At 42.0% G+C, this 14,745-nt stretch overlaps 1 protein-coding gene across 10 annotated transcripts in view; it reads left to right on the plus strand.

Moving 5' to 3' along the window:
* The window catches only part of MICAL2 (microtubule associated monooxygenase, calponin and LIM domain containing 2), a 203,305-nt gene that overhangs the window by 175,791 nt on the left and 12,769 nt on the right, over positions 1-14,745 (plus strand). For all 10 annotated transcript variants that reach the window (XM_074336000.1, XM_074336004.1, XM_074336003.1 and 7 more), the window contains 3 exons: positions 485-591; positions 4,940-5,032; positions 7,814-7,907. In XM_074336000.1, coding sequence (XP_074192101.1) covers positions 485-591; positions 4,940-5,032; positions 7,814-7,907 — 294 coding nt within the window. The remainder of the gene's footprint in view (positions 1-484; positions 592-4,939; positions 5,033-7,813; positions 7,908-14,745) is intronic.

Consider the following 14,745-nt stretch of genomic DNA (forward strand, 5'->3'; position numbering starts at 1 on the left):
AGATGTCATGTAGTAAAAATGGGTGCCAGATGCTGTGAGCCGCAGAAGGGCGATTTGTTTAAGAGCTGGCTCTGACTTTTTTGCATTCAATTACTCTGCAGAACAAACCTTACACAAGCATTTAGGTAACTCAGCTAACTTCAGACAAGCATTTTAATAATAGATTTCATCTCTGAATGCGTTCTAAGCAATACACCATATAAATGGTGTTTAAGGAATTAATTGATTTCTGCATAATACCTTTATTTTTAACGTGAAGAGAGAGCTGCAAAGCTCTTGGCAGGGACCCAGAGATGTAATTAACATGGAGGGCCAAATTTTCAGTTGCCCTTAGGTACTGCCGCCTCAGGCTCACGGCAGGTGCAGTGAGGGGAGGGCAGGGAGGGAGGGAATGGGGCTAGAGGAGAGGAGGGAGAGGCAGCTTTGGGTCACTAAGCAAGAAAAGAAGCTACGAGTTCAGTGAGTTCTTCTGTTCTCATTTCAGGTCCCAAGCGCGTCTCCATCAGGGCGCAGGTGACAGAGCCTGCCTCTTCCACCACCTCCTCCTCTGCAGATGAAGAATTTGATCCCCAGCTTTCTTTGCAGTCAAAGGTAACAACACTTGGCAAACCAAAAAGGGCCTTGGCTTGTGGGGCTGTTTACCATCCAGATTTCAGACCCAATGTGGGCTCCAGCTGCAGTGGTTTCGTTAGGAGGATCACGTTTCATTGCATCTGACAGCAACTGCTCTTTCTACCTGGACTGCCCCAAAAATTATCTCTTTCTTGTTGTTATTGTTAATTTTTATAAGCTTGCCTTTCTCAGAGATGTAAAATTGAAAAGGGGAAAAATAACACGTATTTACTTGAAACCATTTGGTGACTGCAGCTCTTACAGTGGGTTTAATTTGTGGTCCAACAAGCAAACTATCGAAAAAATTACAACAAGCAGATGCATATGTCTCTGGGGGAAGCACAGCTTCATTTAAGAAGCACTCGAGGCAGATTGCATGGAAAATGTTATGTTTATTCTAATCAGAAATATGAAATGAACCATGCGGTTGCATGTAGACATGGATACTTCAAGGATCCCTGCTGTGGAAGGAACTAGCCGGGGCTGGCAGGGGAGATGGCAGGTCTCCTTCTTGCTTAATGAGCATTAATATTGCTGGTGAACACGCTAAACAACTCCCATGCCCATAGATTTGAAAACGCAAAAATTGTTATATGTCTTTAAATGTATCTGTCACATACACAGAGACACATGTCCCATGACCAAAGCTCACTATTGTTTTCTTTATCCACTGGGGCTAGAGCAGTTTCACTGGGGCTGGGGCACTGAATGGCTGGACCTAAAATGATTCCCGGGTGGACAGAGACACAGTTCACTGCTCTGGCAGTGTTTATTTTTTGGAGCAGTGAGGATCTGAAGAGAAGGGGAGAGAACCAAATTTATTTACTTAGAGTCAACTTTTCCATATCTGGCACTGGGAGCGTTGGCGTCATCTCAAGTCACTCAGGGGTTCCAGCTCCCCACGGCCCTGCCTGGAGCAAGTCAGGAGGAGGCTGGGACATGGCATGAGTGTGTGTGTGTGTGTGTGTGAGAGAGAGAGAGAGAGAGAGAGAGAGAGAGAGAGAGAGAGAGAGAGAGAGAGAATATGAAAGAATGAGAGAATATGGATGGACTCTTACTTTTCTAACTAGGTGTCTCTGATTAGTTTGTTACTCAACATAAATTAATTCTGTTTTGTGTTGATTTCGGGGATTTCCTTACTGCCCCTCTTACCCCTTGAGTGACCCTGAGTTATTTCTGTATTCAAATGAGGCAGAGGCCCCAGCATCAGCCATCCTGACACTCTTGGAAAATAAGAGAACGGCGTGGCCCAAATATGTCAAAATAGCAAGACAGTGATATTTAGGGCAAATGTTGCAGATAGCCCCTGTGCCCTGCTGGCCCAGAACAAAGCCAGGCATCACTGCAGCTCACCTCCTTCACCTGGTTTCTGATATGGTTTGCTCTTGGCAGGAAGGGAAGGTGGCCAAATGGTTATTTCTTTACAATTTCCCAAGGGCTCACATAGAAGGGACGAAGGGAGTTTTTCCCCCCCTAGTTGCCTTCTCCCTTCTGTCCCATACAGGTGTGTCCCCAGACATGTGGGCCAGAGCCCACGTCGCTCAATGAAGCTTTGCACAGAAAACTGGAGACAGGATATGCACACTCCACCTCTTCTCATTGCTTTGCCCCCCAAGGCTTCTACTCCCAAACCAATGGCTGGGTCTGAGAGACTGGAGCATCTTTTTTTCTTTAGTCCTTAGTCTTTCTTTTCCTCTCTGTATCGTCATCACCATCACTGAGGATATAAGAACTGTGCCTGGCACATCGTAAGGCTATATGAGCGTTAATAAATCATCCTTCATTTCTATGTCAACATCTTTTAATGAAAAGCCACAAAGGAGTTTCTTTCCTCCTCTAGGTTCTGTTTTGCTGACTTTTGATAAAACAGTTGGGTTTTGGCAGCTGTGCTGCTGGGAAGTGCTAAGACGGCACAGTGCTGTTGAAGCATCCTCCCTTGGAATTGTATTAAAAATGGTCTTAATTTGGAGGAAAACTTTGCCATTTCTCTAAAGCAGAGATCGTTGATGTGCCTGGACAGTATGTGGCACAGGGAAGGTCGAATTACTAATTGTGTCACCTAGGGCAAGTTATTTAACCTCTCTGAGTTTTGATATCCTTACCTGTAAGGTTAAATTTGAGGACTAAATAAGATGATGCGTGTGAGGTAATCAGTACAGTGTCTGGTACATAGCACTCAATAAATGCTGGGTGTTACTACGTAGGTTAGTAGATTGTAAACTCGAGAGATATTTGCTAAGTAAATGAGCTGACTCCCCATAGACTAAGTTAGACTATCTCTGGATGACAACTACCAGTGATCTCTACCACGCTCCCCTCCCCAGCATTTCCAGAAAGGTCCTGGCTGGCTAATAGAGGGGTTCCCCCACCCAAATGGCCCAGAACCTCTGTTCAAAGTGGTTGGCAGTCAATCTGGAAGTCACCCCCTAGAGCTAGAGATGATATTATATGGAATAAGTTTGAGTTCTGAGAGCCAAAATTTCCTTCCAAGGATGAGATCTTTAGGATTCTAGATCGTAAGAATTCTAGAAAAATCAAGTTTCTTCATTGAGATAGATGTTTTCACCAATGATCTATAGACATTCTGAACCCTGAAGCTGGATGCTTTCCTAAGGAGAGTGATGGTCTCTCTAGGGAATGGATGACAGAATGACAATGATCCAAGAAGCCCTGGAAAGACACATGCTTTTCAGGCACAATCTCTAACCTCTGTTATGGACTCAGAGTCCTCTGGCAGTATCTGGTGTCAGCCCTGTTAGGTCTATTCCCCACATGTAAATTTATGGTCCTTTTAATGGGCAAACATTCAGTTCAACCACAGTTATTGAATACCCAGGCACCAGCCTAGCTATAACAATTTTCTAATTCCATATTTGTTTCTGCCAGCATTAAAAAGGAATCTCTAGCATGCTTTAATCCTCACCCTAATGTAGAAAATTGGTGTGTATGCTCAGAGAAAGCAAATGCATAATAAGACTAGCCCAATTTGAACACTTATTTTGTATATCTAGGATGTACACATATGTATAATATATATACTCCTACACACATACACATATTATATATATATACATATATACTATTACACCCCAAAACACATATAATAGATGAAAATAATGGATTGTAGTAAAAAATTATAATTATGCTAATTTATAATATAATAATCATACTACTAATAATATAAATGGTACTTACTGAATAGCTATCATATATATTTTTCAAGTATTCTGCAAAGGGCTTGATCCACCTTATCTCATTTAATCCTTATTACATCCCTACAAGGTAGGCATTAAATCGTACTCATGTCTCTGAAGACGTGAAGTTCAGAAAGTGTATGACATACTGAAGTTCACGCAGCTCAGCTGGGGATGGATGCCAGCTTTGTATGCTCCGGGGCCCAGTGCTTAACCATTATCATCTGCTGTTTCTCCAGTCAGAAGTATCTCCTGAACTTTCAAATATGTGGAGCTGGCCTCACCGCTACTTCTTCTTTCTCTGGTATCTAAAACCTGGAAGTGACACCATTACGATCTAGACATCTATTTTAAAAGCATCAATTTGGAAAGTTCTGTATTTTACAAGCCCAGGCACACAGAGAACCCAGTGACATTAGTGATGTATTTGTACAAGCAAAGTGAAGTGGGGAAGAGAAGCAATCTTAAGCCTCTCTCCAGCCAAGAAACCCTTTCATTTGATTTAGATATGCTCCTCTATTCCCAGGTTTAAGTTTAATTAGGCCGTGTAGACCCAACCTAAGGACTATTTAAAGCTGTTAACTTGTTTTCTGGTAGTGTGTGTGTGTGTGTGTGTGTGTGTGTGTGTGTGTGTGTGTGTGTGTGTGTGTTTGTCCCAGGCTCATCATCATCCCTGGGCCTTCTGGGAACACCTATATAGAGTATAATTTTTATATTATTCCTTCCTTCAACTGAACCAAGTCAGTGCTCTATAAAGCTACTCCCTACACACACACACACACACACACACACACACACACCAGTTTCCCAATCTGGTACTTTCTAGCCACATGTGGTGATTTAAGTTTACACTTAATTAAGTTTACACTTAATTAAATTTTAAATTAAATTTCTTAATCACACTAGCCTCATTTCAAGTATCCAACAGCCACATGTGGCTGGTGGCTTCCAACTTTTAGACAGCACAAACATAGGACATTTCAACCACTGCAGAAGGTTCTATTGGATGTCATTGTTCTAGAAGCTAAGCAGTGGTTTGGTTGGAGAGGGCAGAAGCCTATGACAGTATTTGATACATTTCAACCCCATTCTTCTCAAACATGAATTTTTTTCTTCTCTGTTGGTTTTTATAGGAGGAGAAGACACTTAGAAGAAGAAAGAAGCTAGAAAAGGCAACAAAACAACTGGTTAAGCAAGAAGAGTTGAAAAGGCTTCATAAAGCTCAGGTCAGAAAATAACCTTGAGATGAGTGAGGGGGTCTGGGATCCTGGGAATCCGGACCTGAAAGCCCTTTGGAAGTCTGTGTATTGCACTGAGGGAAGCGGGCTGGAGAAAGACGATTCCCCTTCTCTGAGCCACCAGGTGTGTGGTCATTCTAAAGACCCTGGTTCAATCCTTGGTGGGACCCTGGGGCTTGGAGAGCCCAGCTATTGAGCTGGCCCACTTCCAGGCCATCTGCAGGCATGTTTCCAGCAAACTGAGCCTGAAATGACAGCCAACACATGGCTTTGGGAACCATCCCAGATCTTGACTTTGTCCTTGTAGCAGTGGCCTTAGTTTTGTCCTCTGTGAGGGCACAGCCTTCTTCCATCTTCCTGAGAGTGTCTTTGCTAAAGTCACAACTATTAGGGGCTGCCTCTATTTCAAAATTCGTTGAAACCGTAAGCATCCAGCATTCCAATCCCATTTCCTGGCATGCTGCAAACATTTCTGCCCAAGTGGATCTGCCCACCTCTATCACAGACAGGCAACATAAAGCAGAAAGTCAAGGCATTCTCCCTCTCCCTGAAGACCCTAAAGCTATCCTTGAAGAACAGTTAGGTTTTAGGACAAAAGGACTTAGGATAACCACCCATATTAATCCAGTATATGCTTATATCCTTTTCTCCAGTTATCCCCTTTATCTGACCATGTAGACCTGTTTGTTGTTTCTGACAGGACGGAAGTCAATGAACCCAACCTCCCTTACCCCTCATAGTGGCTGACTTGAGAGCTACCAGTGGACAGGGAAAATTCCCATCAACCCCCTCTGTCCACTCTCAACTTCTGAAACAGGTTTCTTTGCCTTCTGAGAACAAGATAAGTCTTTTTGATATGGATTGGCAATTAGCAATATCCTCTCCTTATATTTTCAGATAGTAGGTAGTGATAAGAGAAGAATTACAATGGCCTTTTGAGTCCTATTTTGAAGCCCTTGTTAGTCTTTGAGATTTTCATCCTTAGTTTCTAAAGAATGACCACTATATTAGCCAGCTTGGGCTGCCATAACATACCAGAGAGTGGGTGATTAAACAACAGAAATTTGTTCTCTCACAGTTCTGGAGGCTGAAAGTCCAAGATCAAGTAGCCTTCAGGGTTGGTTTCTGGTGAGGACTCTCTTCCTAGCTTATAGACAGCCGCCTTGTTGTGTCCTCACGTGGCCTGCTTTTCTGTGCACATGCAGAGAAAGAGAAAGACAGATCAATCTCTGGTGTCTCTTCTTATGAGGACACCAGTCGTATCAGATTAGGGCCCTGCCCTCAAGACCTCATTAAACCTTTTTTACCTCCTTTAAGGCCCTGTCTTCAAACACAGTCACTTTGGCAGTTAGGGTTTCAACATAAGAATTTGGGGGGATTCTACTCAGTCCATAACAACCACATAGCCATAATTGCAAAGTAATCAGTAATAAAGTTATTTAAATGTTTCCCTTCCTTTGGCAATTCTACACTATGCCAGCAAGAGATGGATTTATAAAGATATAATTATTCCTAAAAGAAACACAGAGAGGAAGTGGGCATGAAATTACAAGTAGTTTTAGATAGCATTCCCATCTAGTTCAGATTTTATGTTTGGGGCTTAAGCACTCTTAGCTGGCACAAGAAGAGCCAGGTGGCTGCTCAAGCCCCAACCCTGCTCAGGTCTCTGCATAGGGTTGGAGGTGCTTTGGCAATTGTACCCCTGAATCCAGGGGAGACTTAAAAATTTGGCATTAAGGAGGAAGCAGAGTGAGCAGAGCTGGAGTAAGATAGAGGAAGAAGAACACACACATTCTACCTGCCCCAACAACTGCCAGTTTCTTTAATATACCTAGTCTGCCAGGTGCAAAGTCTGTTCTGCCAAGAGAGGTGCCTTTTGGCAACATGGCGTCTGAAAGCAGAGAAAATTGACATGAGGAACAACGTGTACATAGGAAAGGCTTTCCCTTTGTTTTCCTTTCTAATATACACAAGAGAGGACTAGCTAGTAGAGAAAGTAAACGTGAAAATGCAAACCCAGTCATGGCCCAAACACCGATAGGTGCCAATGGTGAATCTACGGAGGGTGTGAGGTTGTCCCTTAATGGGACAAATATCTTGTGTCTTAATAACCTGCTAGTAACAAAGCCACCATACGCTTGCACAGTAAAAGGCCCCTGGGCATTTAGTCCCGTGGCGCAATGAAAGAATAGGTACAATCTGTAGCTGAGAACAGGAGCCAGACAAACCAAGAAAGAAACACCCAGCCCCAGGAGTTGGCCCCGGTCTCCTGCTCCAGACCAGCTTCTTGGAGGTCTCTACTGGCTCTTATTGGGAAAATGGAATGTAAGCATGCTCTGTGTTTGCCTCTGGAATAGGCAAACTGTCCTACTCTGAGTAGTGGCTGCAGCTCTGGTGGTTCTGCCATGACACAGTCAGAGGCTGAGGCTCTGAGTTCCAGGAGCCATGGTCACCGCCCACCTAGCTGAGCAGCCTCTGCCTAAGAGCACATCTGTGGGATGGGCCTCGTCAAAGGGGACCATTTTAACATCTACTTGGGGGCAGACTGCGCTGATCCACAGACTCCTTGCTTTATGTTCTCATACTAACGAAGGAAAATGTCGAGTTCTGGTTGTTTGGGGATTTGGAGGTCCTGATCCAATTAACCAAGGAAGTGACATCACAAATTAAAGGGCTTCTTCCTCTTGGAAAGTACATGGCAGAATGGGCCCCCTCCTGTGACTCAGCATATTGAAAGTCCCCATGTGACGGAAAATCCTGGCATTGCAGGCCATCCAGAGGCAGCTGGAGGAAGTGGAGGAACGACAGAGGGCTTCCGAGATCCAGGGTGTGAGGCTGGAGAAGGCGCTCAGAGGAGAAGCAGGTAGGCTTCTGGAAAACCTGGGCCCAGGTCTCTGGTCTGAGTATAGTGCTGGTCTAACCATCTGGGCAAAACAGTGAGACTTTGTCACTCTCTGTGGGTGTGTCAGCATAGACAGACGGCGCTAAATCCACAGTGCTTCACACTTTCACAATCAACCTGGCAGTCCCTTTTGGAATTACTAGGGGTACCAGTCCGCCTGAGGGCCTTGTCACTGGGTTTCTGGTCTGCCCAGTTGTCCACTGCTAGTAGAAATGTTCTTTGAAATTCATGGGTTAAGATAAATTCAGGAGAAATATTTGGGCATTCAAGCAACGTTGGTAGTGATTCATAAACCAGACTAGGAGTCAAAATCCTGGTTTCTCCCTTTGCTCACTGGATGACCTTGGGCCAGTCACGTTCTAAATCTTTATGAACTTTTGTCCTCTAAAATGGGGATAATAGTAGTTTTCTACCATATAGAGCTGATGTAGGGATTAAAAAAGAAATTACATATATATGTTATATATACTGTGTTTCCCAAAAAATAAGACCTACCCAGACAATCAGTTCTAATGCATCTTTTGGAGCAAAAATTAATATAATACTGTCTTATTTTACTATAAGTCCCAGTCTTATAGAATAGAATAGAATAGAATAGAATAGAATAGAATAGAATAGAATAGAATAGAATAGAATAGAATAGAATATAGTATAATATAATACCAGGTCTTATATTAATTTTTGCTCCAAAAGATGCATTAGATCTGATTGTCTGGCTAGGTCTTATTTTCAGGGAAACAGGATACATATATGTGTGTGTGTGTGTGTGTGTGTGTGTGTGTGTGTGTGTGTATCAAGCAACGTATATATAATTCATACATATATATGAATTAGCACATTGTCTGACACTAAATATTAATTATTCCATTGATAGCTTTGGATTCTCTGATTCAAACAGAATTTACCTGGTAAAGGCCTACCATGTGTTGGTCATGAAAATGGTGGGTCTATAATGATGAGTGTGACACAGTTTCTGCCTTTGAGAAGTTTACAGTCCGTTGAGCGACACAGATATGTAAAGAAATAAACCACAATACAAGAGGACAAGTGCTGTTATAGGAACAAGCATTAGGGTGCAATGGGAACAGAATCAAGAGGTTCCTAACTGATCCTGGGGAGAGAGGCAGTCAGGCGAGGCTTTCTGGAAGAGGTGATCTATTAAGATGAGACCCAGAGGAAGAACAGGAGTTAACGAATGAGGTGAGGAGATCGTTCTGGCAGAGGGAGAAGCACCTGCGAAGGCCGTATGACAAAGTCATGCCTACAATACTGTGGGGACGGCTCCCAGAGCCTCGCAATGGCCCATCAAAGTGAGGGGCCTGTGGTTTCAGTTTGATTAGCTGTATGGTTAAGTTGTCTCTGGAAATAAGGGGAATTTTGGGGTCTGCCTTTACCCCCTCTGCGCCTCAGTTTCCTTCTTGGTACAGTAAGAGTGGTAAGCAGGTCTGTTTCTTGGATGTGTGGTAAGGATTGGCTAAAACAATTTATGTGGAAGCCCTGGCATAGCGCCTAACTGTGGGGTGGATGGGATAGATAGTTAATAAATATTTGTTCCTTTTCTTACTAAAATACGCTATTCTTTTCCTTGCAAAGAAAACTCAAATCCATTCACCAGAAATGGGCTTCATTACAAAAGTGATAACTGTTTCTTGCTGCTTGGAGTGACAGGCACTGCCTGTCTTTATAGCTGCTGCTAGAAACTTTGGTACAATGAACTGCACTTGTTTGATGTTTGGTCACAGTCCCGATCAAGAAAGCTCTGGTACTTTTCTTTAGGAATCCACTGATCTCAGTGGGAACCTTAAAAATAAAAAGGCTAACCCGGCACAGCTAGGACATGTTTCCATTTGCTAGAGAGGCAGTGTGACGTAGTGGGCAAGTAGAATTCCAGGCATCAAAGAACATTGAGTTCAAATTCTGTTTCATTGCACTTAGGCTGTGTGGTCCTAGAAAAATCACTTAACTTCTCTGGCCCCAGATTCCTTATCTGAAAAATGGAGCGAATAGTCTCCACATTACCACGTCATTTTGAGAATTAAGGGTATTGGTGGGCAAAGTGTCTTCCAGAGTGTTTATCACATTACAGGCATTCAATAAATGCTACTTGATATTACTTTACAAAATAATATTAAATATCCACTGTAATACAGGGTCTCAGCTCCCGCTCGCTGTACAAGAACGCAGGACATGGTGAGGCCAAAAAGGAACACCAATGGAGCCATAGATAGGGGAGTCATACCACTATATTCTCGCTGGAGACACAGGAAGCAGGAGCCACACGATCCGCAATCTGCTGTCCGCTTCTCTGCCAACCAACCCACCCACACACCCCCTAGCGTAGCCACGGCAGTTGTATTAGTGGCTAATAGCTAACCGGTAACAGCTGGTGGCCACCCAGCCACAGCGGATGGCCATCTAATAACTGAGCCAGCACCTTTCCACGTGAGGCCGAGAGCCTGAAAACCGCTCTCTGGGACTCTGTCCCCACATCCACACACATACGCTTTTAAAGAATTGACATCCTAATCTTTACTGCTTGAGATTCAAATTCTAGAAAGCAAATTTTTAAAGTTTCTGAAAATCTCCCTCACCTCGAATATAAAGAAAGGCTATGTTGAGTTATCAGCTAAAGAAACCAAGCCAGTTTGTCGTGTTTTCAAAGGTGTGCTAACTTGCCAGAAGATGGATTTCATTCATTTTCTTTATATCCTTGGTAATTTAATTCCCCTGTGAAGTTTATGGGCCTTTTTGTCCTTGATTGTCCTTCTGTGAGTGACAGATACAGATCAACCAGGGGCTGAAGACTAAGAGTCAAGTCAAGAAGAGCGGCCCCAAAGGAAACCAAATGGGAGATGTGCAAACCAGGCATCCAAATTAATACACTCTAACTTGTAATAACATTTGTGCAATAATGATATTCCTTTACGGTTTAATATTCTATTCAGCCCCTTTTAAGAGATTACCCTGTGCTTAATGAATGACCAATGCTTATTAGGTTAAGTTGTATTTGAGCTGGCCTGTGCTGCTCTGGTTTAAGTAATTTAATGGGAATTATTTAATAGGTATTATTAGGATAATTAGAAAATGATCACAGTTAGGCAATAATATTGAGTTATAAAGGTTGTGAATAACCAAATTTAGAGACAGGCCTGAAAACATGAGTAGTCTGCGACAGTTATGCAAGTCTCCTGTAATAATTATGTGTGCCAGCCTGAAAGGGTCTTTTGTTCCTAGGAGTTATTCATTAGGTGAGCATTGAATTAGAAGAACGTGCGGGGGTGCAGGATGGAGGCCAATGATGGCTGATGAGCAAAATGAGGCTTTGATGAGCTACTAATTGTCATGACAACAATTCCTGTTTTCTTTTCTCCCAACGGTCAGAAATAAGCTTCCCCACCCCCAGGAAGGGTTTTTCACCATTTTGTGAAGGAAAGGGAAACAAAGAAAAACAAAAATCCAGCAATCCATCCCAGAAGAAAAGTCATCATGTTCTGTAGGGTGTGTGTGTGTGTGTGTGTGTGTACACGTACATGCACACGCTCACTGTGGAATGAATTCCCCTGGTGGTCCTCGCTGTCACCTGATTGCCCTGGGCCCCACCTTCTGTAAGGAGACCAACATGAGCTTTGCCAGTCATTTAGACTGTTTTTGGTCAAGGCTCTGTTACCTACTGGTTTGTTGATTGTCAACATGGTGGCAGTGTTGTGTACCGGGGCCATGAAATACCCCAATTTATCAAGAGACCACCATTCATATTTAGATGATCTGGATAAAGGAATTTGTGCTTTCTTTCCATACCTGAAGACAGATGAAATGTGATGAAAACAGAGTGACTTTGAAGGAGAAAGTATTTATCCCCAGAGGAGGTGTATGGGAACTATTCCTCCCTTATAACTTTACCAGCTTCAGGGAAGGTTTATCACCTGGTCATCTGCATTGAACTTCTTGCTTTTTTTCTTTTTCTTTTTTTTTTAGAAACAGATGGCTTCTCCTTCAAAAGATAGATTTATAAAGAAAAATCAGAATGTGCAAGGCTGCCAGCAGGTGGCAGCAGGAGCACACATTATAACGAGAGAAAGTGCAATGAAAATCTAGCCAGGAAGAGGGAAGTAGTTTGGCTTACACTCTGTAGTTTTTATCTTGACGGCTGCTGAGGAACAGAAGGAATAATAATTTCCTGGATAATGTAATGGTGAGGTGTCCTGAAAAGAACACAGATATTAGAATATCTGTGTATTCTAACAGAATCAGATGCTCCTGAGTCTGAATCCTGATGCCTTTCATAGAGAATGGCCAGGAGTAACAACGCTCCAAAATTGATGGCTAAACAGCAAGGAATTCGAGTTGGTTTGCCACAACTCTATAATTCAGTTAAAGTCAGACACTCCTAAATTTGAATCCCAATGTGGTTATTATACAACAATTATTTACCTCTTGCCAAACTTTCTCACCTGTAAAATGGACTAATAATATCAACCTGATAGGGATGGTATAAAAACAAGACTAAGTGAAATAATGTCAGTAAAGCACCTAAAAAGACTGCCTGGCATATAATCGGTGTTCAAAATGATTAAGCCCTTTTCTTTTCTTTCATATTCCTATCAATATGAAGTGATATTGACCATAAGAGCCGAATGGTCAGTGATTTCTCAGGTTGTATTTATTCATGTATCCATTCACATTCATTTATAACTCCCTAGAAGAGATTTAAACTAGTTTCTAAAATATATGCAATACATGAATTCCAAGTGCTGGGTCTGTAGAGGAGCTCAGTGTAGGTGTAGACTCATACTGTTATCCAAATCACCCAATTCAGTAACAGCAGACACTCTGGTTCTAAGACATGCCTCTCTGACATTCTGCCATAATTTGGGGACAAATTTCAGGGAATGGACATCCTTTAGGTCACCTTCCTTCCACAATGATTTGTTCCCTACCTGTACTGCAAGGTAGTGAGTCCAAGGCTTGTCAGCCATTGTGAGTGGCTGATGGCTGTGCCCTCAAAGGTCAGCAGAGCAGAGAAAGGGTTGAGATTCTTCTCTGATCCTAGAGGAGTCTGATCGTCTGAATACAGGGTGGCCATAAAACTGGAAGCACAGATAATATTATTTCACCATATAATACAATGGCTTATGGTCAGAAAAGAACTCCAACCTCATAGAGAATGCCCAGGAGTAACAGGACTTCAAAGTTGAGGGCTACGTGAGTAAGAGTTTGGATGGATTTGCCACAACTCTATAAGTGCTGAAGTGAACAGTGAAATGCAATGCATCAGAGCAGCAAGTTTATTACTCATGGTATGGGAAACAACACGAGTGGCTGCAGGGTACAAGTTGCCCTGTACTCAACTCAAGTCCTGTTGTGTGACCTGATAGGTTCAGATGGCAGGTGTGCACACAGTGGATTGTGCCATAGCTGAGGAACTCACGGCAAAGAACTCAGCAGCTTTTATAGCAAGCAGCAAACAAGCCAGTCCCCTTTCCCTGGAAGCACGGAGTTTCACAGTAGTCATGCTGTGGTATCCTGACCCACTACTGAATTGCCTGCCTGACCAGTTGTAGGAATGCCTCAGCGTCAGAAAATGGTGAGATCTTGCATTTCGGCACATTCAGCAAAGATAAACAAGGATGTGTGAGGCCTATGACAGACTGTCTCACTCAGATGTCAGTAATCTATTTATTATGTGTTCACCTGTTTCCAGCCTCAGCAGCCACCCAGTAGAAAGTCAGTGGCCTTATAACACAATGGGCCCACTATAAGTGAGGCTAAGATTCTCTTCCTGAAGATGACTTGGGTCCTTTCCATTGTGTGGATTCCAGGGTCGTTGAGGCCTCAGGGTTATGTACCCTACACCATGGCCTTACACAACTAAAAACCTTAATGTAATGGACACTTATAAAACCCTTTACCCCCAAATTAGAGAATGTATATTCTTCTCAGTTTTGCATGGTGATTTATAAAAATTGACCATATTAGTTCACAAAGTAAATCTCAGAGAAGCTATATTATGTAGACCCCATTCTATACTACAATGTTATTAACTTAGAGATCAATAACCAAAAGATATTTTTTAAAACCATACATTTGGAGACTAAAAATATACATTCTTCATGAATCAAAGACAAAAAGTAAATACTTGGAAATTTAAATATACTAACTATGAAAAAGGAAACAGTTGATCAAAACTCATGGGATGCAGTGGACGTGGGGCTTAGGGGTATTGCCTTAAATACTTTTATTAGAAAAGAAGAAAGTCTGAAAATTAATGAGCTAAGTGTCCAATTTAATTTAGAAAAAGGAAAGTCAAATAAACCCAAAGAAAGAAAATAATAAACGTATGAGCAGGAGTAAATGATATACAGAATAAAGATAAAATAGAAGGATCAAGCAAACCACATGTTGGTTCTTTCAAAAGACTAATAAAAGGCTAGAGTCAATCTCTTACATTGATTTAAAAATATAAGATAGAAGACAGAAATAAATAAATTAGAAATGAAAGGAGCACATATAACGACAGTATAGCAAATATTCAAAAAGGTAAAATAATATAATGGACATGTAATCTAATTCATTTCAAAATTTGGCAATCTAAGGGTGATTTAACAATCACCATATTAACATTAAAAATGAAAACCATATGGTCTTTTTTAATAGAAAAAGAAAAATCATTTGACAAAAGTCAGTACTCATTTGGGATTAAAAAAAATTTTTAGCAAAAAAGGAATAGAACAGGATAGAACATTCTTAATTTGAAGGATATCTTCCAAAATCCTACCACCAGCATCATTTTGTTGAATGA

Source organism: Rhinolophus sinicus, linkage group LG06 (genome assembly GCF_036562045.2).
Source record: "Rhinolophus sinicus isolate RSC01 linkage group LG06, ASM3656204v1, whole genome shotgun sequence".
In the NCBI taxonomy this organism is placed as follows: domain Eukaryota; kingdom Metazoa; phylum Chordata; class Mammalia; order Chiroptera; family Rhinolophidae; genus Rhinolophus; species Rhinolophus sinicus.